This window comes from Myxocyprinus asiaticus, chromosome 27 (genome assembly GCF_019703515.2).
Source record: "Myxocyprinus asiaticus isolate MX2 ecotype Aquarium Trade chromosome 27, UBuf_Myxa_2, whole genome shotgun sequence".
In the NCBI taxonomy this organism is placed as follows: Eukaryota; Metazoa; Chordata; class Actinopteri; order Cypriniformes; family Catostomidae; genus Myxocyprinus; species Myxocyprinus asiaticus.
In genome coordinates, this window is record NC_059370.1 from 8,571,357 (window position 1) to 8,597,534 (window position 26,178).

At 37.6% G+C, this 26,178-nt stretch overlaps 1 protein-coding gene across 1 annotated transcript in view; it reads left to right on the forward strand.

The window, feature by feature from the left end:
* The first annotated feature begins 216 nt into the window (after window positions 1-216).
* LOC127417628 (collagen alpha-1(XXIII) chain-like) overlaps window positions 217-26,178 on the forward strand; it is a 239,450-nt gene continuing 213,488 nt past the window's right edge. The window contains exons 1-2 of the mRNA XM_051657677.1: window positions 217-559; window positions 5,001-5,070. Of these exons, the coding sequence (XP_051513637.1) occupies window positions 278-559; window positions 5,001-5,070 (352 nt within the window). The 5' untranslated portion in view covers window positions 217-277. The remainder of the gene's footprint in view (window positions 560-5,000; window positions 5,071-26,178) is intronic.

Genomic DNA, 26,178 nt, shown 5'->3' on the forward strand with positions numbered 1-26,178 from the left:
CGTCATAGGCGTGCGCATCATTTGTGGGCTTCTAGGGCGCGCGCTGCATTTTTGCACATTTGCCGCGCAGCTAACTGGACTCAACGTGCTGACGGCCAAAAACGCTGCACGCTTTCATGACGCGGCTGTCTAAGTAGGCAGCTCACTAGTTTTTGAGACACAACCTTAGTGTTCAAAGCCCCGTGTGCTGCACTGCGCTGCTCAGTCTGACAGCCACATCTCATCGATCAAGAGCTGATCAATAAGTGACCTAAACTAATCAGAGATATTTTTAATCATGGATTCATCTGAGAAAATAAATACAGAAGGCAAACAGAATGCTCCGCAAACTCTCTATATGCGTTATTTAGTGTCTTTCCCAACCATGGTGTGTTTCGTCTTATCGCTGAGTTCAATAGCGGTGTGTTTTCTGATGACTTTTAAAACGCATCAGATGGAGAGCAAACTGCACGCGCTGGAGATCAAGATGACTGACATCTGTCAAGAATCATCGCGTGCCGCTGCAGACGTCTCTGTTTCACAGGATCTGCAGGATTCAATTAAAACACTCCTGAAAGAGGCAAGGATCTTTATTTTCTTTCTATCTATCTATCTATCTATCTATCTATCTATCTATCTATCTATCTATCTATCTATCTATCTATCTATCTATCTATCTATTTGTCCATTTGTCTGTCTGTCTGTCTATCTATCTATCTATCTGTCTATCTGTCTATTTGTCTGTCTGTCTGTCTGTCCGTCCGTCCGTCCGTCTGTCTTCTATTTATCTATCTGTCTGTCTGTCCGTCCGTCCGTCTGTCTATCAGTATATAATTCTCTCTGTCTATCTGTTTGTCTGTCTGTCTATCTATCAGTCTATCAGTCAGTCAGTCAGTCTGTCTGTCTGTCTGTTTGTTTTCTATCTGTCGGTCGGTCGGTCCGTCCGTCCGTCTATCTATCATAGTCAGTCAGTCTGTCTGTCTGACTGTCTATCTGTCTGTCATTCTGTCTGTCTATCAGTATATAATTCTGTCTATCTGTCTATCTGTCTGTCTATCATTCTGTCTGTCTATCAGTATATCATTCTGTTTGTCTGTCTATCTATCATTCTGTCGGCCATGGATATTGTGATTTGCTTATTAATCAGCATATTTGTTGCAACAGGTGTGCATATGTGAAAAAGCTGATTGAAAAACTAACATTTGTTATTTTTATGTTACTTGACTATTAAATAAATATATAATTTTACATATAATGTCAAATTATTATTATTCTCATTACAGCATATTAATTAAAAACTCAAGTAAATTTCCAACAGATGTTAAAGGCTGAAATCAATGTTTATATGGAGACCAACTGGTCCTCAATATCCTCTGTGGGCATGGCTTGGGAGGCACTTAAGGCGGTTCTTAGGGGTCGGCTCATACAGTATGCCTCATTCACCAAAAAGTCCAAAGCACGAGAACTCGTGAAACTGTAAGGGAATATTAAAGATGCCGAGGCAGAGCTGAAGTGCCGAATGTCGTCTGATGGCCTCAGAGAATTGACCCGATTGAAATACAGATATAATACTATTTTGTCACGGAAGGTGGAGTTTTGGCTATTCAGGGCAAGACAGTTATACTTTGAGTCGGGGGACAAGGCAGGGAAGCTTTTGGCTAGATATATTAAGCAGAGAGAGTCTTTTTCTACCATCCCTCAGTGAAATCTACTGGTGGTGAAATATTTACCTTGGCCATTGATATTAATAATGCTTTTAAAGTATTCTATTTTGATCTCAATAGTTCCACGTCTTCGTATACCGATGAAGATATTAGAAACTTTGTGGAACCATTAGAACTCCCTAAACTGACAACTGAGCAAAAAAATTCTCTTGATTCTGAGATAACCTTGGAGCTTGGCGAGGTAATTAAGGCCTTAACTACAGGCAAGGCTCCGGGGCCAGACGGCTTTGCTGCTGATTTTTTTTAGATTTTATGCTACAGAACTGGCTCCAATTTTGTTAGAAGTTTATACGGAATCATTAAAGAATGGAAAGCTTCCACCAACCATGACACAAGCCTGGATCAGTCTGATTCTTAATAATGACAAAGATCCAAGCGATTGTAAGAGTTACCATCCAATTTCCCTGATCCAGCTAGACGTAAAAATATTGTAAAAAATGTTGGCTGACCGATTAAGTAAAGTTATGACATCACTTATACATATAGATCAGGTGGGATTTATTCGGGGCCGTAGCTCTTCTGATAACATTAGGCTTTTCATCAATATCATGTGGTCAGTGGCGAATGATAAGACTCTGGTCGCTGCCATCTCACTTGACGCCGAAAAGGCATTTGATATGGTAGAATGGGATTATCTTTTAAAGATTTTAGAAATATACAGGTTCGGAAATACTTTTATTGGATGGATTAAGTTACTTTATAGACACCCGGTAGCGGCAGTACAAACAAATGGATTAATTTCAGATTATTTTATTCTAGATAGGGGCACCCAGCAGGGTTGCCCTCTTTCCCCATTATTGTTCTGTCTTGCCCTGGAACCATTACCAGCCACAATAAGAAAGGAAGATGATTTTCCAGGTGTGGTGGTGGGAGTTATGGCGCATAAGCTTTTGCTTTACGCAGATGATATTTTATTATTCGTCTCCGACCCCACTAGATCTGTGCCTTGCCTCCACAGAATTATTAATTCCTTTTCTAAATTCTCAGGTTACAGAGTTAATTGGTCTATATCCAAAGCTTTGGCTCTGACAGCATACTGCCCAGTAACGGCTTTTCAGCCAGGTGCCTTCCAGTGGCCCAAACAGGGCATTAAGTATTTGGGCATTTTATTCCCAGCAAATTTGTGTGATTTATTTAAAGTTAATTTTGACCCCTTAATAAAAAGGTTTTCGAGTGATGTAGGCATGTCCCCCTCTCTTATTTCAAGCAATTTGATAGCATAGCAAAGTCCTTCATTTGGAATGGTAAGCATCCTAGATTACATTTTAATAAGTTACATAGGCCAGTTGACAAAGGTGGGCTAGGCCTACCCAAGATTTTGTTTTATTATTATGCATTCAGTCTGAGACATTTGGCTCATTGGTCACTTCCACCTGAGAGAGCCCCTCCCTTGTTTGTTATTGAACAGGAAGTTCTTGCCCCTATTTCGCCATTGCAAAGCCTTTCTATCAAACTAACCGGTGAAGTTAAGTTACACCCCGTTATCTTGCATTTGCACGCGGTATGGACAAAAGTGTCCAGAGTGTTTAATTCTGACATTTATTTAAATATTGCCTCGAGCATATGGATGAACCCAAAATTATGTATTAATAAGTTTCCTTTCTGCTGGTTAGAGTGGATTGGGAGGGAGGTTAATATGCTCAGTGACCTATATGAGAGTGGAGTGTTGAGATCTTTTGAAAATATGGTTCAACATTTTAGGATTCCCAGATCTCAGTTCTATAGGTATTTACAGCTGCGCCACCTGCTCTGTACAATTTTTGGGGTTAGCATACACCCCTCTAGAGCGGCAGATACTCTGGAAGTGGTGATTACTGCCTTTGGAAAAGGTCATGAGGCATTAGTGTATTACTCCCTGCTAATTCAGAGTCTGGGGGATGGAGTCTCAACCACTCTCAAGAGATTATGGGAGAAAGACTTAAACTTGGTATTGGAGGAGGGAATGTGGGCTAGGATTCTAAAAAACGTCAAGTCTGTATCTAGAGATGCAAGGGTGCGTCTGATGCAATTTAAGATTTTACATCGATTCTATTGGACCCCCTCTAGATTGTATAGACTTGGTCTCAAAGACGCACCGACCTGCTGGCGATGCCAATCAGAAGACGGTGACACAACCCATGTTTTTTGGTGGTGTGTTAAGATCCAAGAATTTTGGTTGAGGGTTCAGAATTTTATGTGCGATGTACTGGGTATTCAAATTTCATTTTGCCCCAGACTTTGTGTTCTAGGCGATGGGACGGTTATTAATTTAGGGGATGGGTTCATAAAGAATTGGGTCCTGGCTGGTGTCATGATCAGAAGACAGGTTATCCTTAGGGGATGGAAGTCAGCTGGAGTGCCCTCGTTTCGGGAGTGGTGCAAGGAGTTGGGCAGGGTGCTGGCATTTGAGGGGATGATAAATAGAAGGCTGGGCAACATGGGTTTATTTAATAAAAAAAGGGGCAGTTATTTGGATTTTTTGGAGGGCTCTCAGGGGGAGACAATGGAGGGAGATGTCAAATGTGTGTTTGCATTCTTATTGTTTTTTTTTTGTTTTTGTTTCTAAATAATTTCTGTTGATTTATTGTTTATTTTATGTGTCAATATTAATTTATTATCAGACCACTGAGGTGCGTGTTTGTGTCGTGGGGGTGGGGTAATGTTCGGAGGGAATGGTTTTAAATTCATATAATTTGATTCCGTATTTTCTGTCATGTATATTTAATCTGTGACTGGAATAAAAAAAATAAAATAAAAAAATACAAGTAAATGCACCCTGCTTGCTTTCTCAGTCAGAAATATTACACTCTAAAAAAAAAATGCTGGGTTATTTTTTCTACTTATTCACTGGGTTTTTTAACCTTGCTGGATTATTTTCTTGGTTACAGCTGACATTGACCCAGCATTTGGGTTCCTTGGTTGACTCAATATGCAAATGGAATATTTGACAAAATATTATATGAACCATATGGAGTGTCAAGAAATATACACAAAAAAATTAAACTATTCTAAACTAAAATAACCAAAACACATTTTATAAAGTTATGGACAATGTTTATATCTGTTGTGATATTGTCATATATGATGTATGTGTATATAGATGTATTATTATTTGTAATTTATAAAATATCTATATACTATATATACTGTATATATATATATATATATATATATATATATATATATATATATATATATATATATATATATATATATTTAAATAATGTTTATATTGTTATTTATATCTTGTGTGACCTTGACTGAAATCTGTTGTGTTCCTCTGTAGTAAAAAACATGTATCCCTGTTTTTGGTAACAGAGGCTGAATGAAGAGATGCCGAAGCTGCGTGTGGCGAGAGATGTGACACAAGACTGCAGCTGTCCTCCAGGTACGTCTATCTAAATGGACCCGTGAGTCTGCTCTGACAGTCCCGTACTGAGCTGGTGTGCATCCAAAACACTGTAACACCACTTGTAAAGAGTTGCCCATGGGATGCAACATCTTAAAAAGTGAGATAGATTTGGCACTATTTTGTTTCTGAACTGTGATTTCAATGCTGTGAAGTGGATGAGGATAAGATCAGTTATAGCTGGACAGATCAGAGTGCTGAAACATTTGTGCATATTTTTGTAATTTTTGAGCGCTCTGTTAGGAATCAGAATTGTAACTGTCATTATGCATCTGAGCTTTAGAGCACTGCTACATAAGTTTATTACACAGCTCTCTGGAATGATTCTGATTGGTCGAACACAGTATTCTGTGGTGAAATATTTGTATGTAATGACCGCTAAACTGTATAATTGTATAAGCTGTTTCACCAGACAAGTTATTTCTTAGCTGTGCTAGTTTCATGTCTCATATAATACTATAATTTCAACTCAGATTTATGTGTTGCATCTTTTTATTTATTTATATGGTAAGTAGCCATTTAATAAGTGGGGTAAAACAGTCAGTCATTATCATTCAGGATGAAACAAGACCCCTCTGCTTTTCATGACCAGCGGACTGTACAATATCTTAGTAATATGGAGTCTGTACATGTCAAACTTGGAAACTTGGAATGAACATTCAGCTTACCACTAACAGTTTTCCTTAAAGGGATAGTTCACCCCAAAATAAAAATTCAGTCATTGTTTACTCACCCCTGTGTTGTTATAACAACCCATTTGACTTTCTTTTTCCTAACACAAAGGGAGAAATTGTGAAAAAATTTTGTCACACAATGGCAGTTTATGTTGACCACCTCTTCAAGCTTCAAAAGGATGCAAAAGCATAATTCAGAAGTCTAATAAATTATTCTATGAGACTCATGATTGTTATGAAAGCATATGATGAGCTTTAGTGAGAAACAATCCAAAATCGAATGTATTATTTAGTGAAACTGTTGACCGACTGTCACTCTCCTCTGCATGCTTGTGAGACTGAATTTTCTTTTTTTGGGTGAACTATCCCTTTAAAGTCATATACAAATAGCCATCACTATGTAACACAATTTTTGTTCCTGGGTAGTAAGTGTTATTTCCTAATTGCTTATGCCTCAAAAGTATAGAAAGTGGCTATTATTCTCCACAAACTTTTGTAACCAGGACAGTGATATTTTGAAATGTACCTATTTCCAATGAGAAAATGGGCAAATTTGTGTCTTTTCGTTTACAAAGTCAGAAAACAACAACATATGAATCCAAATTAATATGTATTTATACTAAAGTAATACAAAAACAAAGGCAAAGATAGCAGGGAAACTTGGTAAAACTGCCTTGGAGACCCATCAGGAATGCCACCATTTTGAAGTCTCCTATGACCTCCCAGCTGTACTCATCATACTTCAAGGCGTCCAGCAAGGTCTTGATGCTGTTGTAATCCTCTTTGAGGTGCACTGAGTGAGCCAGGGGAAGAGACGGGTACTTGTTACCATTATGGAGCAGCATGGCTTTGAGGCTCCTGGATGAGCTGTCAATGAAGAGGCAGCACTCATTCTGGTTACAGGCGATTCCGATTGCCTCGAACAGACTGGTTACATTGTGGCAGAAGCAGAGCCCATCTTGACTGGTGAAGAAGCTGGAAAAAGGTTGGTGACGCTTCCTCTGATCTACAACTTGCACACTTTCATCCAACAAGTTCCACTGCTTGAGCCTAGATGTCAAAAGCTCGGCACTGGACTTGGTGAGACCAAGATCTCTAATCAAGTCGTTGAGGTCTTTTTGGTTGGGGTAGTATGGGTTTCTCTCCTCAGCTCCACCTCTGAAATTGTCATCTGGATCTACAATGTCTTCCTCGCTCTCTAACTTGCTGCTCTCTCTCCGGAGGAGTGGGTATGGGGAGCTTATGGCAGTGTGGCACCGGGGCGATGGATGAAGGAAGGTCAGGATACGTGATAGCAGGTGCATTCTTGCCAGTCTGACGTTTGGAAGGGTCCACCATGCAGAAGTAGCAGTTGCTTGAGTGGTCAGTGGGTTCCTGCCAAATTCTTGGGATAGTGAACTTCATGGCTCTCTTTTCCCCTCTGTACCATCCTACAAAAATACATTTATTATTATATAAGAGATTCTCGCAACATTTTTTGTATATGATATATTTTTTCAATAACATTGAAAATTGTAAAACATTTTAAAATTAAAAACTTTTACAATTTAAAAAATTAAAACATTTTATAACATAAAATTCCGAGCCACAATTGTCCATCTTAACTTCCAGATTTTTTTTGCAGTGCTCGCAGGTGAAATGAGGTGCCCAGTGTTTGTTTTGATCCCCGACAGGCATGCCGAAATATGCCTTGTAGGCCTCACACATCTTAGCAGATGCTTCCACGGAGTACTTTTGCACTCTTGTCTTGATAAATTGGCCGCAGACATAGCAAAATGCATCTGCCGGATGCTTGCAGCCTCTTGATGCCATCTCAGAAAAATGCAGATATGTATCCACTTAGGCAGCTGGAACTAAACTGAACTGGTAGGCGTAAGGCCCCTGTATTTATACTACTATTTATATTACTGGAAAAAGTTCTAGAAGTTACTCCAAGTTTACTCAGCACTGAATCTATCTGGAATTTTCTGGAAAATAGGTACATTTCAAAATATCACTGTCCTGGTCACAAAAGCAAAGTTTGTGGGGAATAATAGCCATTTTCTATACTTTTGAGGCATAAGCAATTAGAAAATAACACTTACTACCCAGGAACCAAAATAAAAAAAATAATTTGTTACACAGTATTATAGATCAGAGCACTTTATCTGGGAGAATTTCAGCTAATGGGGTTTAAAAGTCTGAGCTCACTTGTGAAAATGCTTCTATTTTTGTATTTCTAATGTAATAGTTTTTCATTACAAGTTATATCATCAGCATAACAGTAAAAAGTTGAATAATTGAAAAAGGAACATGAATTTGAGAAATTGAGTCTTATTATTCGTCCTCCTTTTTCTTGATGATAGCATGCATTCAAGTAGTTAAAATGGTCACAAATTTGCCAATTTGATTAGTTATCCAGAAATAGTGCAGAATCTTAAATATTTTGGTTACACTTTACATTATGTTCCCTTTGTTAAGGGTTTATAAATAGGTTCATTATTGTTCATTAACTAATTTACAAATGCTCTATTAACCATTTATATGCAGTTATACCAACATGCATAAAAAGGACAACTTCCATTCAATACTTGCCAAAGAGTGAGCATTTTAACTTACATGTTATAAATGCTTAATTAATACACTTATTCATATTAATATTAATTGTATATTCCATATAAACATAAAATGTTATGTTTAATATGTGTAAGTGTAATATTCATTTCTGTTATGTCTTGACTCACTTTCTTTGTCACGTAGATGTCAAAAGAATGGTGCTAATCTAAGTGCTGTCCCAACTTAACTAGTCCTAGTTACAGTACCTAAAGTCCTCTGCAGAAACACTTTTCAGCTCTTCATGTTCATTCACAGCATATCTCATATAATAAAGCCTGATGACTGTTAAACCATACTGAACTTTAAGTGCATAGGTTTCTAACGTTGGCAACTCCTTTAATAAATGCTTTATATGTGTCTACTTTACATTAGGTACATTTTTAAAGGTTACTAATTTTGAATAAATGTTATTAAGCATTTATAACATGTGTGCTGAAATGGCTCACTATTTGGCAGGTATTGCTTTAATAAATCCACCTTTTAATGCTTGTTGTTATAACCACATATACATGATTTATAATGCTTTTGTAAATTAATTATTAGTCATTATTGCACCCCTGCATTATCCCTTAATAAAGGGAACATTAATGTTTAATTGTTAACAGGATTTCAGTGACATTTAAAATAAGGTTACATGTGTAAAAATATTTAACAATATTAGTTAACATGAACTAATAATGAACAATACTTTTACAGCATTTATTAATCTTGGTTAATGTTAATTTGAACATTTAACTATTTTTTTTTAAATTAAAAGTTGTATTTGTTTACATTAGTTAAAGCACTATGAACTAACATGAACTAACAATAAAAAAAATATTTTTATAAACTAACATTAACAAAGATTCATAAATACTTTAAAAATGTTTTGTTCATTGTTAGTTCATGAAACTAATTAATTTAATAATGTCATCAAATGTAAACTTATTATAAAGTGCTACCAAGATTTCTTATTTATTTTACTTTAGGTCATAACTTTTCTTTATTTTACATTTCAAAAATCCTAAATCCTAATCCATTTCCAAATCCACCTTTAAATTAAATGTTGAATCCCAGATATTCAATGTGGACTTTTGAACTGCACAGTATGTAGATTTGCAATTGCGATTTTAAATACAGAGGGAAAGAGAAAATACAAAGCTGTTGCATATTGATGCGTTGATGGTTGTGGTGAGGTTTTTGGGCTCGTTTGTGTGCCATACAATGCCCTCTGTCACAGAACAAGTCTGGGAAATATACATTGAGTGCTAACTTCATTTCTTGTAGCTCCAGAAACCATCAGAAACAGCTGTCTGTCTTATTGTCTCTGTCCGTCTCGCTCACTCACACAATCGCTCTTTACATAGCACTTATAAAATCCTGCTTTCGTATAAACGTATGCGGGTTACATCCGAGGGGAGAGAGCAATGTTGCAGGACAAGAGGGAGTTCATCAGCATATGTTTATAGGTTCTGAGTGTGTGTGTGAAGGGGCCCTAAGTATGAGTCTGTGTGAGTGTGTATTTCTGTTTGTTTGTGTGGGTAATGCCGCAGAAGGCCCAAGAGAGGCACCGAACTGTAAGGTGAGACCCTTTCATTTTAGAAGCAATGGCTGCCACCTGAAACCTGAAGCATGTTGAGTTGTCCTGGCAGGCAGGATCAGAGAGAGAGGTATTTCTGTCTCTACTACAGACACGGGCTCAAAGGTCCCGCCACTGGGCAGGTTAGTGTCCTGCCCTCTACAGGAGCTTCTTGCACTGATGAGAGGATGTGTTTTAAAGTCAACATGATATGCATTTTGGTTCTGCAATCTGGCATTTTATAAACAAGATATTCAATGTGAAAAGAATGTAAGGTAGGATTTGATTTAATCCACTGTGAATAATTAGATTGTGAAAAGTGAAAAGATGGACCCTTTTCATATTTGCAGGATTTGAATGCAGAAGTAAACTGGTGCGGGGTAAATTTTTATTGGGTTATATGTTAGATCACAGCAAATATTATTTGCTCGATAGTGTCTCCCTCGATAGTGATCACCGCTGGGCACCGTTTGCACCGGTTGCACCACCCTAAGGATGACCTTAATTTAATGTCACTCCCTCAGCAGCAATATTAGATACCCCATCGCAGTAGTGTTGCCCAGTTTTTTTAATTTTTTTTTTTAAATTAATGCTAACTTATCACAAAGAATGTCATAAATTTACAGTAACAAAAGTTTGCTAGATTTACACTGCTATTAATGCAAAAATGCATCAACACAGTCTGCGAAAAAAGTTCATTTGTGACATTAAAAGAAAGTCATTTCAGAGGCGGAGCAAGTTATTAAATTTTTTTTTTTTTTAATAATTGCCCCATTTCTTACAAACAATTCCCAAAACCCCAGCCTTTTACTTGCCACCTCCTTGAAAGTTGCCACCCTCCCCATCTCCACACACCACTCTGAAAATGAGGGCGCTCCATCTGACTTCCATCCCCTTAAAACAATTTGCCTGCCAATCATGAGACTGGTCAGAACACAATTTTTTATGTGATTATCCCCCAAATTTAAGACCGCCCCATCACCCAAAATACAGTCTGGGACAAAGTAAAATTTGTGTGCCCAAAATGTCACACATACAACTCTAAACCTTAAACCAAAATTCTTGGATCTTAACACCCCCCCCCCCCAAAAAAAAAAAACATGGGTTGTATCTCCATCTTCTGATTGGCATCGCCAGCAGGTGGGTGTGTCTTTAAGACCAAGTCTATACAATCTAGATGGGGTCCAATTGAATCGATGTAAAATCTTAAATTGCATAAGGCGCACCCTTGCATCTCTAGATGTATGTAGACTTGACATTTTTTAGAATCCTAGCCCACATTCCCTCCTCCAATACCAAGTTTAAATCTTTCTCCCATAATCTCTTGATAGAAGTTAAAGCTCTGTCCCCCAGACTCTGAATTAACAGGGAGTTATTACATTTTGATGAAGGATTGTGTAGACAAATATTTTATTTGGAATAATGTGCACAAATAATTCATGCTCAATAAGACCAGGAACATGCATTTAGAACTGAATGGGGTTAATTTCGGAAACCAAAATGTGTTTTTTCAACCCATACAATAAAAAAAAAAAAAAAAAAAAAAAAAAATTCAGTCTATTTTTAAGATTGATGAATTTCAATTGTATGACAAATTTCCATCAAACTGAATTGAGTAATCTTTTGCAAAAAATAAATAAAATACAAATATAATAATAATAATAATAAAATGTATTTATAATTTTTTTGTTTATTTCTATTTTTATTTCTTTTTATTTCTTTTTTTGATTTTCTCCCCTTTTCTCCCCAATTTGGAATGCCCAATTCCCAATGTGCTCTAAGTCCTCGTGGTGGCGTAGTGACTCGCCTCGATCTGGGTGGCAGAGGATGGTTGCCTCTACGTCTGAGACCGTCAATCCACACATTTTATCACGTAGCTTGTTGAACGCGTTACTGCGGAGACATAGCACGCGTGGAGGCCCACGCATCCATGCACAACTCACCATGCACCCCGCCGAGAGCGAGAACCACATTAGAGCGACCACGAGGAGGTTACCCCATGTGACTCTACCCTTCCTAGCAACCGGGCCAATTTGGTTGCTTAGGAGACCTGGCTGGAGTCACTCAGCATGCCCTGGATTCGAACTCGCAACTCCAGGGGTGGTAGTTAGCGTCAATACTCGCTGAGCTACCCAGGCCCCTATTTTTTATTTCTTTAAAAAAATACTTAATTAATACAACTTGAATATTTGTAAGTTTTATTAATTTTCTTTTGGTAAAGATTACTCAAATAAATTTTTTGGAAATTGGTTATATATTTGAAATGGATAAATATAAAAAAACATTTTTTTGAGTGTTTATAAAAAAAAAAAAAAGAGATTATAACATTTTATTGATAGCAAAAAAAAAAAAAAAAAAGAAGAAGAGAAATGACCATTTTATTGATAGAAAAGAAAGAGAAATGACATGAATACTGGGACTGGGAATCTATGATGAAAGGATTTGAACCAACATGATCACACGTGAAGTCGACTAGTTGTTTCCTAAAGTCCTAGTTGGATTAACCACATTATGCCACAATATAATTTACTCACTTTCAAGCACCATCTACTATCAGACATTTTGCTAAATTGATATTAAGATTTAGGTTTATGTTTGTGTTGGGGGGTTTAATTTATAAAATACCTCTTCACTGTATTATAGCCTGAACAGTTGAAAACAACTTTTGGCGCTCCTCTGTGGACATTACTCCCAGAAAGTGTAGCTCACACGTGCACTTATGCCCAACAACAGTTACCGCTTCCTGCCTTTAGCAGAGCACCCCTGAAAAGTTTTATTTTAGAAACAAGATAGCACTTAACATGCTGAACATGATTGTGATTTATTATTTCAACAATATATATCTTTTTTACAGTACTCAGATGTGGTGTGTTTATGTAAATTATGCAATGAGAAGAGTGTAAATTTTGTCAGTGCACATAATCCTTCAACAGATTGACTTAATCAAGAACAATTTCTGGTTACCGCAGGTTAACCAGCAGAGAATTCCTGCTCTACACAGTTGACCGAAACCTTTAGAAATGCACTGAGCATTGCAAGAGGTCCTTGTCTTATTATCATGTCTTCATTTGTCTTCCTTCCTTCAAAAACACATGGCTTCTTTCATTGCTCTTTCCTCTATTCATTTCCATGGCAGAGTGAGGTCACCCTAATTACCTGTCGACTGAGCTGGTTTTCCTTGCACGCTAAATGATACCCCATCTGTTATCACCCATTTTCTCCAAGACCCAGCTTCATGGAGTTCCTGTTTGAAAACACGCTGTCACAAAAGCGTTCAGGCTTGCGTGTTCTCCTTCAGTCTGTTTGGAAAGTCATCACCGTACAATGTGCCCAGGTCTGTTCAGGAAACATCAGAGCTAGGTGTGGTTTGTATTGTGTAGTGATTGACTTAAACCAAGGATCTCTTTGTTTTGTTTGCTGCTCATTAGTACTGCTGGATTTGAAGAAATGCAGAATAATTTACTAGTTTTAACACACCTTGGGTCAATGGACTAGGATTATCTTGGTCCATTACAGATTAAACCCAGTTTTTCCACACTGTCTGTTGTAATATCAACTATACAGGATAAACCTGCCCCAAAATGCCACATAAAACAAAATGAACTGTGGTTGATCGCTTTATATGTTGGCCAAACAATCTCTTCCTGTCTAGTTAGGCAGTTCTTGGCCAAAAATTGGATGCAAAATGGACCAGACATTATGCCGATAGTGTGCCCACACAAGACTAGCTTTTACCCAGTTCTAGTCACCATGATCATCTAGGAAGTCAGCATGTTGCAGGGCTCCAGACTAAAAAAATTACTTAGAAGCCATTGGCTCCTGAACTGAAACATTAAAGAGCTAACTGGCTTGTATTGCTCGATTTAGAGTGCTGTTCAGAAACATGATAGAAAGTCAAAGAAAAGGAAGTCAGCTGATAACCCATTAATCAGAGGTTTAATAAACAGGATATATAGTTGAGAAGATAAGTTTGCATTCCCTTTTGCCTCATAAATGTTCACACCTCTTTCATAATTTATACAAATATAAGAAATCAATTTTTATTTTATTTTTTATTTAGTACTGCTCTTCAGAATCTACATTACAGATATTTACATAAAGTATAGTATGCATATAGTAGTGTGTTGTCACCAGCAGCGACTAGATTTAAAATTATTGTCGCAATCAATTATTTTTGGTCGCATTTGCGACCATTTTAGTCGCAGTCTGGAGCCCTGTGTTGTCTCTGATATTTCCAGTACTCTTGTATCGGCCACATTATGCCAACTAATTGACAAACGGCATCTCCTATCAGACATTTTTGCATCGGCTCCAGCGTATTTACCTTCCACTGTGGCATGATCAGAAGCTTGTTGCGTCAGCAGCGTGGGAGACCTGGGTTCAAATTCCTGTATTGAAACCAGGAAGTAATTGTGTTTGCATAATCAGATATAATCAGATGTGGAGGTTGCATTTTCCCCTCTAACATTACATTTTTACTGCACTGATGGTTAGGTTTAGGATTGGGGTTTGGGTTGGGGGACACAGTAAATAAAATATGCTTCACTGTATTACTGCCTGTACAGCTGAAAGCAACTCTCCTTTGGCACCCCTCTGTGGACATTTCACCCAGAAAATGGAGCTCACACTTGCCCATACTCCCAGCAACACTTACCACTTTGGCCACTGGGAGCAGTGTTTCACAGCAGTGTTTTTTTGGTAGGTACAGACTGATTTCCACCAAAGCAAAGTCAATCTACTGTTTCCGATTTCACTGTAAGATCAGTCTGTTCTAATAGGTGCTTCAGTGGCACAGCTGAAGGTGTTAAATATCTATGGGCTCATCTCATTTGAAACAACAAGTTTCATATATATTCATGTTCATGCACATCTGTTGGAGATTAAGCAATTTGTAAGTGAAAAATTGATCTCTGACTTGTAAATGATGATAAGTGGTATTATCTTACAAAAGGTGTAGGAAAGGCACCTAATCTAATAATCTCACTGGGTTTTCAGAAGCGGTCAGAAATCAGAGAGTGTTTTGGGTGTGGCAGCAGGATCTAATGAACTCAGCACTGTATTTACTTTCATCCCTCCAAAAGGTTTGGCTTAAAATATCTGGGTCTGCTAGCATGTGCATATGTGTAATATCTCACTAGGAAGTGGTGCAATTAGATCCGCTGCCCATGGCCATGTAAAAGAGATGGGACATGCAACGAGGAATTAGGCGTAACCCCTTTTGCCTGCACACATACTCACACTTGTCCAACGGCATGCGATTATGTATGTACACACATACAATCTGTGCAGAACCGCTACATAAAGCAGTGGGTCTCAACTGGTTTTGTTTCAGGATCCATACTCTACAATGGACATTACAGCTTGCACTTGGATGTGGCAGTCACAGTGCCGCTGAACGTTTGTGGGTTGCACTTCAGTCAGAAGGTCAAGGCAGGTTAAGAGGAGCAAATGATCAGGGCATTAAATATTTAGGTATTTTATTTCCACAAAATTTGTCTGACTTAGTTAGAGTTAATTTTGACCCTGTAATAAAAAGATTTTCGATGTGGACAGGTGGGCTTCATTACATTTATCGATGACTGGGAAGGTCAGTGTAATTAAAATGAATTGTATTCCAAAATTCAACTACATGCTAGTCACTCCCTATAGATGTCCCCCTCTCTTATTTTAAGCAATTTGAAAGTATAGCGAAGTGCTTCACTTGGAATGGTAAGCGTCCCAGATTGCACTTCAACAAATTACATAGGCCGATTGACAAAGGTGGGCTTGGCCTACCCAAGATTTTGTTTTATTATTATGCTTTCGGTCTCAGACATTTGGCTCATTGGTCGCTTCCACCTGAAAGGGCCCCTCCTTGGTTTTGTATTGAACAAGAAGTTCTTGCCCCTATTTCGCCATTGCAGGGCCTGTCTATCAAATTAACCGGTGAAGTTAAGTTACACCCAGTCATCTCGCATTTGAACTCGGTATGGACAAAAGTGTCCAGAGTGTTTAATTCGGACATTTATTTGAATGCTGCTTCGAGCAAATGGTTGAACCCAAAATTATGTATTGATAAGTCCCCCTTCTGCTGGTCAGAGTGGATTGTCAGGGGGGTTGCTGCACTCGGTGATCTATATGAGAGTGGAGTGTTGAGATCCTTTGATAATTTGACTCAACATTTTGGGATTCCCAGATCTCAGTTTTTTAGGTATTTACAGTTGCGTCACCTGCTCTGTGCTATTTTTGGGAGTAGCGAGTGGCAGATACTTTGGGAGAGGTGCTTGCTGCTTTTGGTAAAGGACATGAGGCATCAGTGTATTACACTTTGCTAATTCAGAGTCTGGGGGATGGAGCTTTAACTTCTATTAAGAGATAATGGGAGAAAGATTTTAATTTGGTGTTTGAGGATGGGGTGTGGGCTGGGATTTTAAAAAACATCAAGTCTGCTTCTAGAGATGCAAGGGTGCACCTTATGCAACTTAAGATTTTGCATCGATTTTATTGGACCCCCTCTAGAATGTATAGGCTTGGTCTTGAAGACACACCCACCTGCTGGAGATGCCAATCGGAAGACGGGGACACATCCCATGTTTTTTGGGGATGTGTTAGGATACAAGAGTTTTGGTTGAAAGTACAGAGGTTCGTAAGTGAAGTGGTCAACACACGGTTTTCGTTTTGCCCCAGATTGCGTGTTTTGGGGGATGGAGTGGTCCTGCATGTGGGTGATAAATACGTGGAGAGTTGGGTCCTGACAGGCGTGATAATTGGCAGGCGGTTAATTCTCAAAGGATGGAAGTTGTCTGATCTGCCCTCGTTTTGTGAGTGGTGCGTTGAGCTGGGTAGGGTGGCGGCGTTTGAGGAGATGGTGTACAGAAGGCTGGATAACATGGATATTTTCATTAGGAAGTGGGGTGGTTATCTGGCCTTTTTGGAGGGTTCTCGGGGAGGGGAAGTGGAGAGGGATTAGAGTTTTTATTTTTATTTTATTTATTTATTTTTTATTTCTATGTCTAAATATTTCTTGTTTTATTGTCTATTTGTGTGTCTTTGTCAGTTGACTTCCGATCACTAGAGTGCTTGTTTGTGTCGGGTGGGGTGGAGGGATTATTGCTCGGGGAGAAAAAAAAAAAAAGAGTTTTGATTTCATGTGGTTTGAGGTTGTATTTTCTATTATGTCTGTGTGATTTGCTGCATGAATCAATACAAATTTGTTATAAAAAAAAAGAAAAAAAAAGAGGAGCAAATGATTTTGACCACAGTCTTTAGGTCTGCATGGGTGGCATAGCGGGCCTCCTCTCTCTGGCCTTCCTCAACTTTTACTTCCACTTGTCTCTCATCAGGGATCTTATTAAAGTTAGCTTTGTAAAACCACACTCTGTGCATTCTTCCCTCTGAAAAATAAACAGCCCACGGCCGGGCAGGAGAGCGGCCCTCAGCCCTGTTGGTATACAGCGGAGGTCTCGTATAGAGTCAGTATACCTCAACCATACTGACCCTGACAGTTATAAAACTCTTTCAGCTATCGGATCACTGTGGGCTTGTGGTGTGCTTGGATTTATGGTTTTAAGACATCATGAAACACTGTTTGAAATTCATTTAACTTCCTTAATATGACACATTTTCATTTAACTAATATGTTGGGCAGGACTTGATTTTGTTCATTGGGATTTGATTGGATCATGAAAAGCAGAGCTATGCTATTATTGGTTAATATAATTTGTCCTCCTTAACATTTCAACAGAAAAGTAGAGTTGTTTCAAAGCTGGGAAAGGTATTACACTCTGATGAGACATTATGAATACAAACATACATTGATGAATCATAAACAATAAGACAAGCAACAGTTATGAAGTAACTAGAGTTAATGTTCTTTTCATTGAGATTAGAAATTACCTCACAAAAGTTTTTCAAACTTTTTATAGAAAGTTGATTGACACATCATTGATTTAGAAATTTGGTGGAATGTTAAGTTGTCTGTAACTGTATTTCTTTAGTTAATTTGGATTGAGCAGGTTAGTGCAAACTGTATATTATTTTCTTCTCATCTACCAGCTATAAATAATCAATTCAGATAATCTCAATTATATTTCACTATTCTTGCCTTGTAGGCTGTATTTGAAGGAGCTGCATATAGTTTGTCTTTGGTACAGAGGAGATGTTCCGTGTGGCATCTCAAACAGTCTCTCATAGCTTGCAGTGTTAACTAAAATAGAAGGCTCTGCTCACCCTCTCTGTGCCCGATGATCTTTACTGTCTCTTCAGTTCAAGGCTGATAATGCATCAAATGTATTTACCCTACAAAGACCCTCCGTTGAAATGTTATCTCCTATGGATGGATTTTTTTTTTTTTTTACATTTGTTTAATTACAATGTCCTTCAGTGTATGTACATGCATCACAGGAGATTTATGAAATTTTTGTCTTGGTGAAGCTAATTTCATTGCAAACATTTTATGTATCATAAATACACACAATTAAATAATATTTTTGTACTTAATCTGGCAAAATTGCATCTTAATTGGAAATGACGGCCAATAAAATATTCTGCTCACAAGTGATATTTACCTTGAATTTTCTTTGTTTTCTTCAAATATTATGTTTGACAGAAATCATTTTCACATTATATTTTCACATTATAAATATTATAATTGTTTTTGTTTTTTGCACTCTTTAGATTTAGTTTTAACCATGTAATTAACCATGTAAATGTAAGTTTAAATCTGTTTAAAAAAACCCCCAAAAAAACAGAAAAAGTGCCCGTAGTTGAAGAATCACCCAAATGACAAAATTACTTAATCGTAGGTGGTAATTACAGACTCACTTGTATAGACCATTCAGATCCATGCTCAAATTAAGTTTCTCCTGATGAAAAAAAAAAAAGCATAAATCAGTCTATGTTGGTTTGCTGGTCCTGTGTGGTTTAAGCTGTTTTAGCTGGTCTCATAGCTTGACAAGTGCCCAAAACCCCAAACCCCATTAATCCAGACCAGCCTGACCATTTTGGTGGCCAGTTAAGACCAACAGGGCCTTTTCCTCAAGGTGGGGAAATCCATGTTAGATTAGTAAATCTCTGCATTGGTCTGAAATGGATTATTGGAGCAGCGATTGAAGTGAGATGTTTGTTTTTGAGTCGTGTTGGCCAGCGTTCCAGAATCCCCCCACCCCCCCTGCCCCCCGTGTGAAGTCTGACACAGCGCTCTTACTGTAGGTCACAAAATTCCAGTGTACCAAGGTGTTGCTGGGAACGAGAAGCACTGGTGAGGTGTGGAAGTGATTATATTGTGTAAAGTTTCATTATTGAGAGTTACAGGTGACATGGAAAGTTGCCATTAAATTTAATGAGGGAGAGCTTGAAAAACGGTTAACACTTTACGCTTGTGTGCATCAGTTGCTTTGAGAGGCTTACCACCTTCACACAATGCTTTCTCCTTCAAGCCACTTTCCCACCTAAAACCAGCCTTGGAGATCATCAGACCAGCATCTGTATACAACATATGCCGTATGTTTATTCTAAAGTGCACAGCAGCTGCTTCCATGTTTTTTTTTTTTCAGCGTTTAAGTCAAAATGGACCTTATTTAACTTTTTAATTAATTTAATTAAAAAATTTAACTTTCAAATTAACTGGTTTTATTCAAGCCAAGAATGTTATTTAATTTAGACTTAATTTACAGAAAATTTGTGTTTTTATAGGTTAGATCAAGTAGAAATAGATCCTTGAGGTAACAATTGCAGGTTACCCCTTTTTTAGTGTAGGCCACTGGTTGTTTGGTGAATGTCAACCAATAGGCACTGTTTTAGGCATTTAGGTCCCTATTTTAAGCTTTCGCAAGGCACAAGTGGGTTTGGTGAAATTGGGCTGGTGCTAATGGGCTGGGTCAAGTGCAATTTAATTAGGAGGTTCTTCTCCGGTTATTGCACTGTCTGCATCCTATTGTATAGCCTATTCCCTCAAGCACCAGTGATATAAAAAAGACAGCACATTCAGAAGTTGGTAGTGTAAATGGACTGTATGCAATGAATTACAATAATAGAAATATGGACACGCTCCTTTTATATACTTAGAAAATGTTATGCTTGTCAGGATTTGGATGTTAAAGTATGTATGTAAAAATATGTAAGATTTTTTGGTTAAAAATTAACAAATTGCCATTATTGATTAAGTACATAAACAATCAGTGTTCAAAACAATGTCCTTACCTTATCCCGATTCATTTTGTTAAGCCTATAAAGTTCTCTATGTAAAAGCGCTTTGAGTGTGGTGTCAGAAAAGTGTACAGTTTTTCAAAATATGTAAATAAGAGTGTTGTTTATCTTCATCAAAGCAAGTAATATTTCATTTTTAAATGTTTAATCATTTAACATAATAATATCAACATGAAAATAGCACGCTGTGTCTCCGGCTCTGAATATCTTCCAGTCATCACACAGTTCACACACAGGCGATGTCCAGGTAAGCTCAAATCAGATCCATCTGCTAGAAGAGTAGTGTCGAAACATGACTGACGTAACGTGTTTTTCCGCATATTGCTTGCAATTTTAAATTTCAACCACAGATGTCGCTAGAGAGCACAAAGTTACGTAGTGCAGCTTTAAATGAAGTATTATTTATCATTTTCATCTACTGACACATAAATCATGGCTATAGTATTAACAGTGATTGTATCGGCATGCTCTTCACTTCTATTGCTCAATTTTAATTTTAAACAATTAAATAAATTTATTGAAACGCTAAAAAATGAAACCAAAAATATTTCTAAATTCAAATTGCAGTTCAAACGAAATGAAGATATAATCAAAATAATGAAATTGTAAAAAAATAATAATATACCAAATTCAAACATTTTACCCTCTCCGATTTCTTTCACTGGCACCTTCTGCAATTACTTATAAATAACTCTATGACAACAGGTGGAAAAATACCAGCACAAATTAGATCATAAATACAATTGTAAATATAAACATAATAATAATTCTAATAATAATTGAAAAATAAACCATGACCTATAGATAGTTTAACACAAATCTCATAAATAAACGACTACTTTTACTTTACTCTTTTTAGTTGTAAATGATCTAATACAATCAACAGGAATGCATATTTTATTAATTGTACCCCCTAACCCAAACCTAAACCCTTATCCTAACAGTGGAGTAAAAATGTAACTTTAGAGTGAACGTGCAACCTCTGAATCAAACTCACCATTGTTTATGTGAACACAACGACTTCTTGGTTTTTACGGAGCAGTACCTGTGTTCTGGAGTGTCATTAGTGTCAGAGGGAAAGATGAACACATTTGAACTGATGTAAAAATATCTGATGGGGGATGGCACTTGTTAGGAATTTGGCAGAATGTAACCAAAATTATGAAAAACGAATAAAATATAATTAGTAAAATTTATATTTTCATAATGTATCTAGTAAGAAGGTTTCCAGTGTAATTAACAACATTATCTGGGAGAGAATTTCTCTCATTTATAAGCAAAGTGGCCATTATAACTGAAATATACTCATATGAATCAGAATCGAATCGGAATCTAATCGAGAGCTTGTGAATCGGAATCGAATCATGTTTGCAAATGTTTGCAGTGGACCAAAAACCAGACTGAGTTTGTGAAACATTACTGGCGGTCATGTGTCTGTTACACTCAAACCATCTAATGTAACGGTATCATTAAATGGATCTTATTTAAATTAAGTAATACCACATTTAAAATGCATTGAGAAGCCTTCAGATAAATGATCTTAATAGATCTTTTGAATTATCCAAAGATAAACACAGAGAAGATTGATTTAGACACGGTTTACATGACATTCCTGAAATCATTTAAGCCATTTGTGCTCCCTTGATACAGACTAACAGAGCTCTTGTGCTGATTTTTCCCTCACCACTTTCAAGGCTTTTAAAATTACATATCGATCTATTCTGTCATTCCATAACCGCAGTCAAGTGAAGCGTTCTGTCATAACCTTTGAAATCCCACTTGGCATTAATAAGCACTTTTATAACTTTCACCAGGTTCTGGTAGCATGGGCTGCCCTGGACCTCTGCCTGGGTGAAAATCTATCAGCATCTGTAAAAAGTTAATGCGTGTCTTTCTTCTCAATGTGTAAATATGTGTGTTTAAGCCTGTATGTGACTGATTTTCTTCGTAGACTTGAACAGCCAACAAAAAGAAAGAAATAGAGGCAAAATGTCAGATGTGAGTTCACAACATGCCATTGTGTCTTTCAGATGTCCTATTTGAATGTTGCCATAATTTGAACTATGTCACAGATAAGATTGGTGCTTAACTTGCACTTGGTATTTGCTAAGGCAAGTGTTACTATTAATATTGTTCAATTGAACAAACCCATTAAAATACATTTATGTTTAATTTAATGTTGCCACCCTATTTGTTTACCCTTAATTAAACATGAAATTTAACCATGGTTTTACTAATACTGTATTACCATGACTGTGAGGTTTTTTTTTTTTTTTGGTGGAACCATGGTTTTACTATAGATGATGTCATACCACAGGCAATTGCACATCCGGGTTCTTTTGAGCAGCAGATTTCAGTGGTGCAAATGAGCAGCGCTGCTGTTTTAATAATCTTTTAAGCATTAAATAATGTAATAATGTTTGTTATTTTTATTCACATTTGCTTTCACAAACAGTAGCATATGTGCTGCAATGGTGGAGATGGGGTCCCATTCTTCCCGTTATCTTCCATGGATTTTGTTCATATACGATCTCGTTAAATCAGATTTGACCTCATATCTGTCATAGCGATTGCACTTTAAAAACAGCGGTTTGCGATCGCAGTTTGTGTGATTCCTTCGTGATAAGTTCAAGTCCACCAACAGCAGCTGCAGGGGAAGTGGGTCTCAGTAGAGCAGAAGCGATAACAATGATGGTGATTCGTGAGATATCATTAATTACAGTGCATCCGGAAAGTATTCACAGTGCTTCACTTTTTCCACATTTTGTTATGTTACATCCTTATTCCAAAATGGATTAAATTCATTATTTTCCTAAAAATTCTACAAACAATACCCCATAATGACAACGTGAAAGAAGTTTGTTTGAAATCTTTGCAAATTTATTAAAAATAAAAAACGAAAAAATCACATGTACATAAGTATTCACAGCCTTTGCCATGACACTCAAAATTGAGCTCAGGTGCATCCTGTTTCCACTGATCATCCTTGAGATGTTTCTACAACTTGATTGGAGTCCACCTGTGGTAAATTCAGTTGATTGGACATGATTTGGAAAGGGACACACCTGTCTATATAAGGTGCCACAGTTAACAGTGCATGTCAGAGCACAAACCAAGCCATAAAGTCCAAGGAATTGTCTGTAGACCTCCGAGACAGGATTGTATCGAGGCACAGATCTGGGGAAGGGTACAGAACAATTTCTGCAGCATTGAAGGTCCCAATGAGCACAGTGGCCTCCATCATCCGTAAATGGAAGAAGTTTGGAACCACCAGGACTCTTCCTAGAGCTGGCCGCCTGGCCAAACTGAGCGATCGGGGGAGAAGGGCCTTAGTCAGGGAGGTGACCAAGAACTCGATGGTCACTCTGACAGAGCTCCAGCGTTTCTCTGTGGAGAGAGGAGAACCTTCCAGAAGAACAACCATCTCTGCAGCACTCCACCAATCAGGCCTGTATGGTAGAGTGGCCAGACGGAAGCCACTCCTCAGTAAAAGGCACATGACAGCTGCCTGGAGTTTGCCAAAAGGCACCTGAAGGACTCTCAGACCATGAGAAACAAAGACTGAACTCTTTGGCCTGAATGGCAAGCGTCATGTCTGGAGGAAACCAGGCACCGCTCATCACCTGGCCAATACCATCCCTACAGTGAAGCATGGTGGTGGCAGCATCATGCTGTGGGGATGTTTTTCAGCGGCAGGAACTGGGAGACTAGTCAGGATCGAGGGAAAGATGAATGCAGCAATGTACAGAGACATCCTTGATGAAAACCTGCTCCAGAGCGCTCTGGACCTCAGACTGGGGCGAAGGTTCATCTTCCAACAGGAAAACGACCCAATTTTGAGTGTCATGCCAAAGGCTGTGAATACTTATGTACATGTGATTTGTTTTCGTTTTTTATTTTTAATAAATTTGCAAAGATTTCAAATAAACTTCTTTCACGTTGTCATTATGGGGTATTGTTTGTAGAATTTTGAGGAAAATAATGAATTTAATCCATTTTGGAATAAGGCTGTAACATAACAAAATGTGGAAAAAATCCTGTGTTTATCCTGATCCACCGATCCTGATGGAAATTTAAAGAAGCCCAAATCTCCAATAATCTTTTGTAAACGTACTGTTTCAACCCCACAAATAACACATTTAGGGCATTTTTCAGCTCAATTTGAGCGAAGCGCCATAGTCAGTTTCTTCCGGGTTCTTCGCTGCAAAAAAACCCCAGAAGTGCCAAAGCGTAGCACAGTTACTTCATCTGCTTTAATATTGTAGTAACTACATATATTAACCATTTTTAACCACAATTTTAATACAGTAATACTGTAGTATCCATATAGAAACCATGGTTTAACTATAGTGATATATTGTAGTAACCATGACTATAGTAACCAATCATGTGGTTAACTACAGGCTAATTTTTATTTTGTGGTTACTAAGTGGTTATGGTTAAACTATGGTCACTGCAGAAAAACCACTGTTAATATCTTTAGGGAATGTCACCCTAATTAAATATATTGCTATCAGGTGACATTATTGAATTCTGCTAACTAACTACTTTTTTAAAAAGACTTTCTTGACTGTAATTTACATACTTTAAATTATGAGTTGCTTGTTGCTTGGGAAGCTATAGTTTTAAAGTAACTTCTCCAACACTGCCATATATTTACATTAACCTCATGAGATTCGAGCGTGGCATTTTCCATTTCCCTTTTTGATTTATAACTAGTAGCACCTAAAAATTGATGCCCACATATGTTAAGTTGTGAAATTTTAAGTACCAAGCTATAGAAAGTCAGATTTTTTTAATCAAATTATTATGTGTCTAGGAGTGTTGATTATTCGTTTTTGAGATGTTATAGACATTACAGCTGATTTTCTGTAAAGCTGAATTAATTATTCTGATTCAAAGTCATGGCCAGCATCATCCAATCACTGCCAATCATGTTAAAATAAAATTTTGCATTATAAATTCTGAATCTATGTACTGATTATCATTGTCCTGTGTCTGCCAAACATGTTGAGTGATCCAAACATCATCTGCAGCCTGAAACTGAACTTTTGGTCAGATTTTAGGAGTGAATGCACTTAGCTGCATAGAGAGCTATAGGATGCTCCCTTGCTCCCTATTTAGTGAATGACTTAATGTCCAGTGTGCTGTCTGTCTGCACTGGTCTCAGAACAGTTTGAAATGTGTAGAAACTCCATATAAAGCCTCTGAAAGCAACATTTTTCAGCTTTTGCATAAATACATTTGTTCTCAATGTGAAAATGCACAGTAAATATATAGGAATGCATTTACTAATGTTAATGAATAGAACTGTATTGTACAGTGATAAAATAAAATAACGAAATTTATATTAAAATGAAGCGAATTGACCCACAGATGTGTTAATATTGAAAAATATTCAAAATAACTAATATTAAAAGTTTTTTCAACTTTTGATGGAACGTGGCCCTAATGTCAACATATGTGGACATCACATAAGCTGACGCGCGAAAAATTTATTAATTTTTTAAAGCGGCATATCAAACAAAAGTAGAGATTATACTCTTTACAACAAAACAGGTTTCAATCAAATAACTTCCTGGAAATCAACATCATGCTGTTGTGTCACATGACTCGGTGCGGCAGAAGTTTAACCCTTAAATGACAGTGTAGAGTCTTGCGAACAGTATTCAGCTGGTTTTAATTCATTTAAATTATGCGTTGCAACCAATAATCCTCTCAGCAGTCCGAACTGTCCTCTATAGTCTTCTGATGTCTGATTTCGTAGCTGAACCAAACCAGACAGTTATTGAAGTGCAGAGGACAGACTCAGTGACTGCTGAGTAAAACTGTATCAGCAGCGCCTGTGGAAGGTTGAATTTCCTCAGCTGGCGAAGGAAGTACAACCTCTGCTGGGCCTTTTTCACAATGGAGTCAGTGTGGGTCTCCCACTTCAGGTCCTGTAAGATGGTAGTGCCCAGGAACCTGAATGACTCCACTGCTGCCACAGTGCTGTTTAGAATGGTAAGGGGGGTCAGTGTTGGGGTGTTTCTCCTAAAGTCCACAATGATCTCCACCATTTTGAGCGTGTTCAGC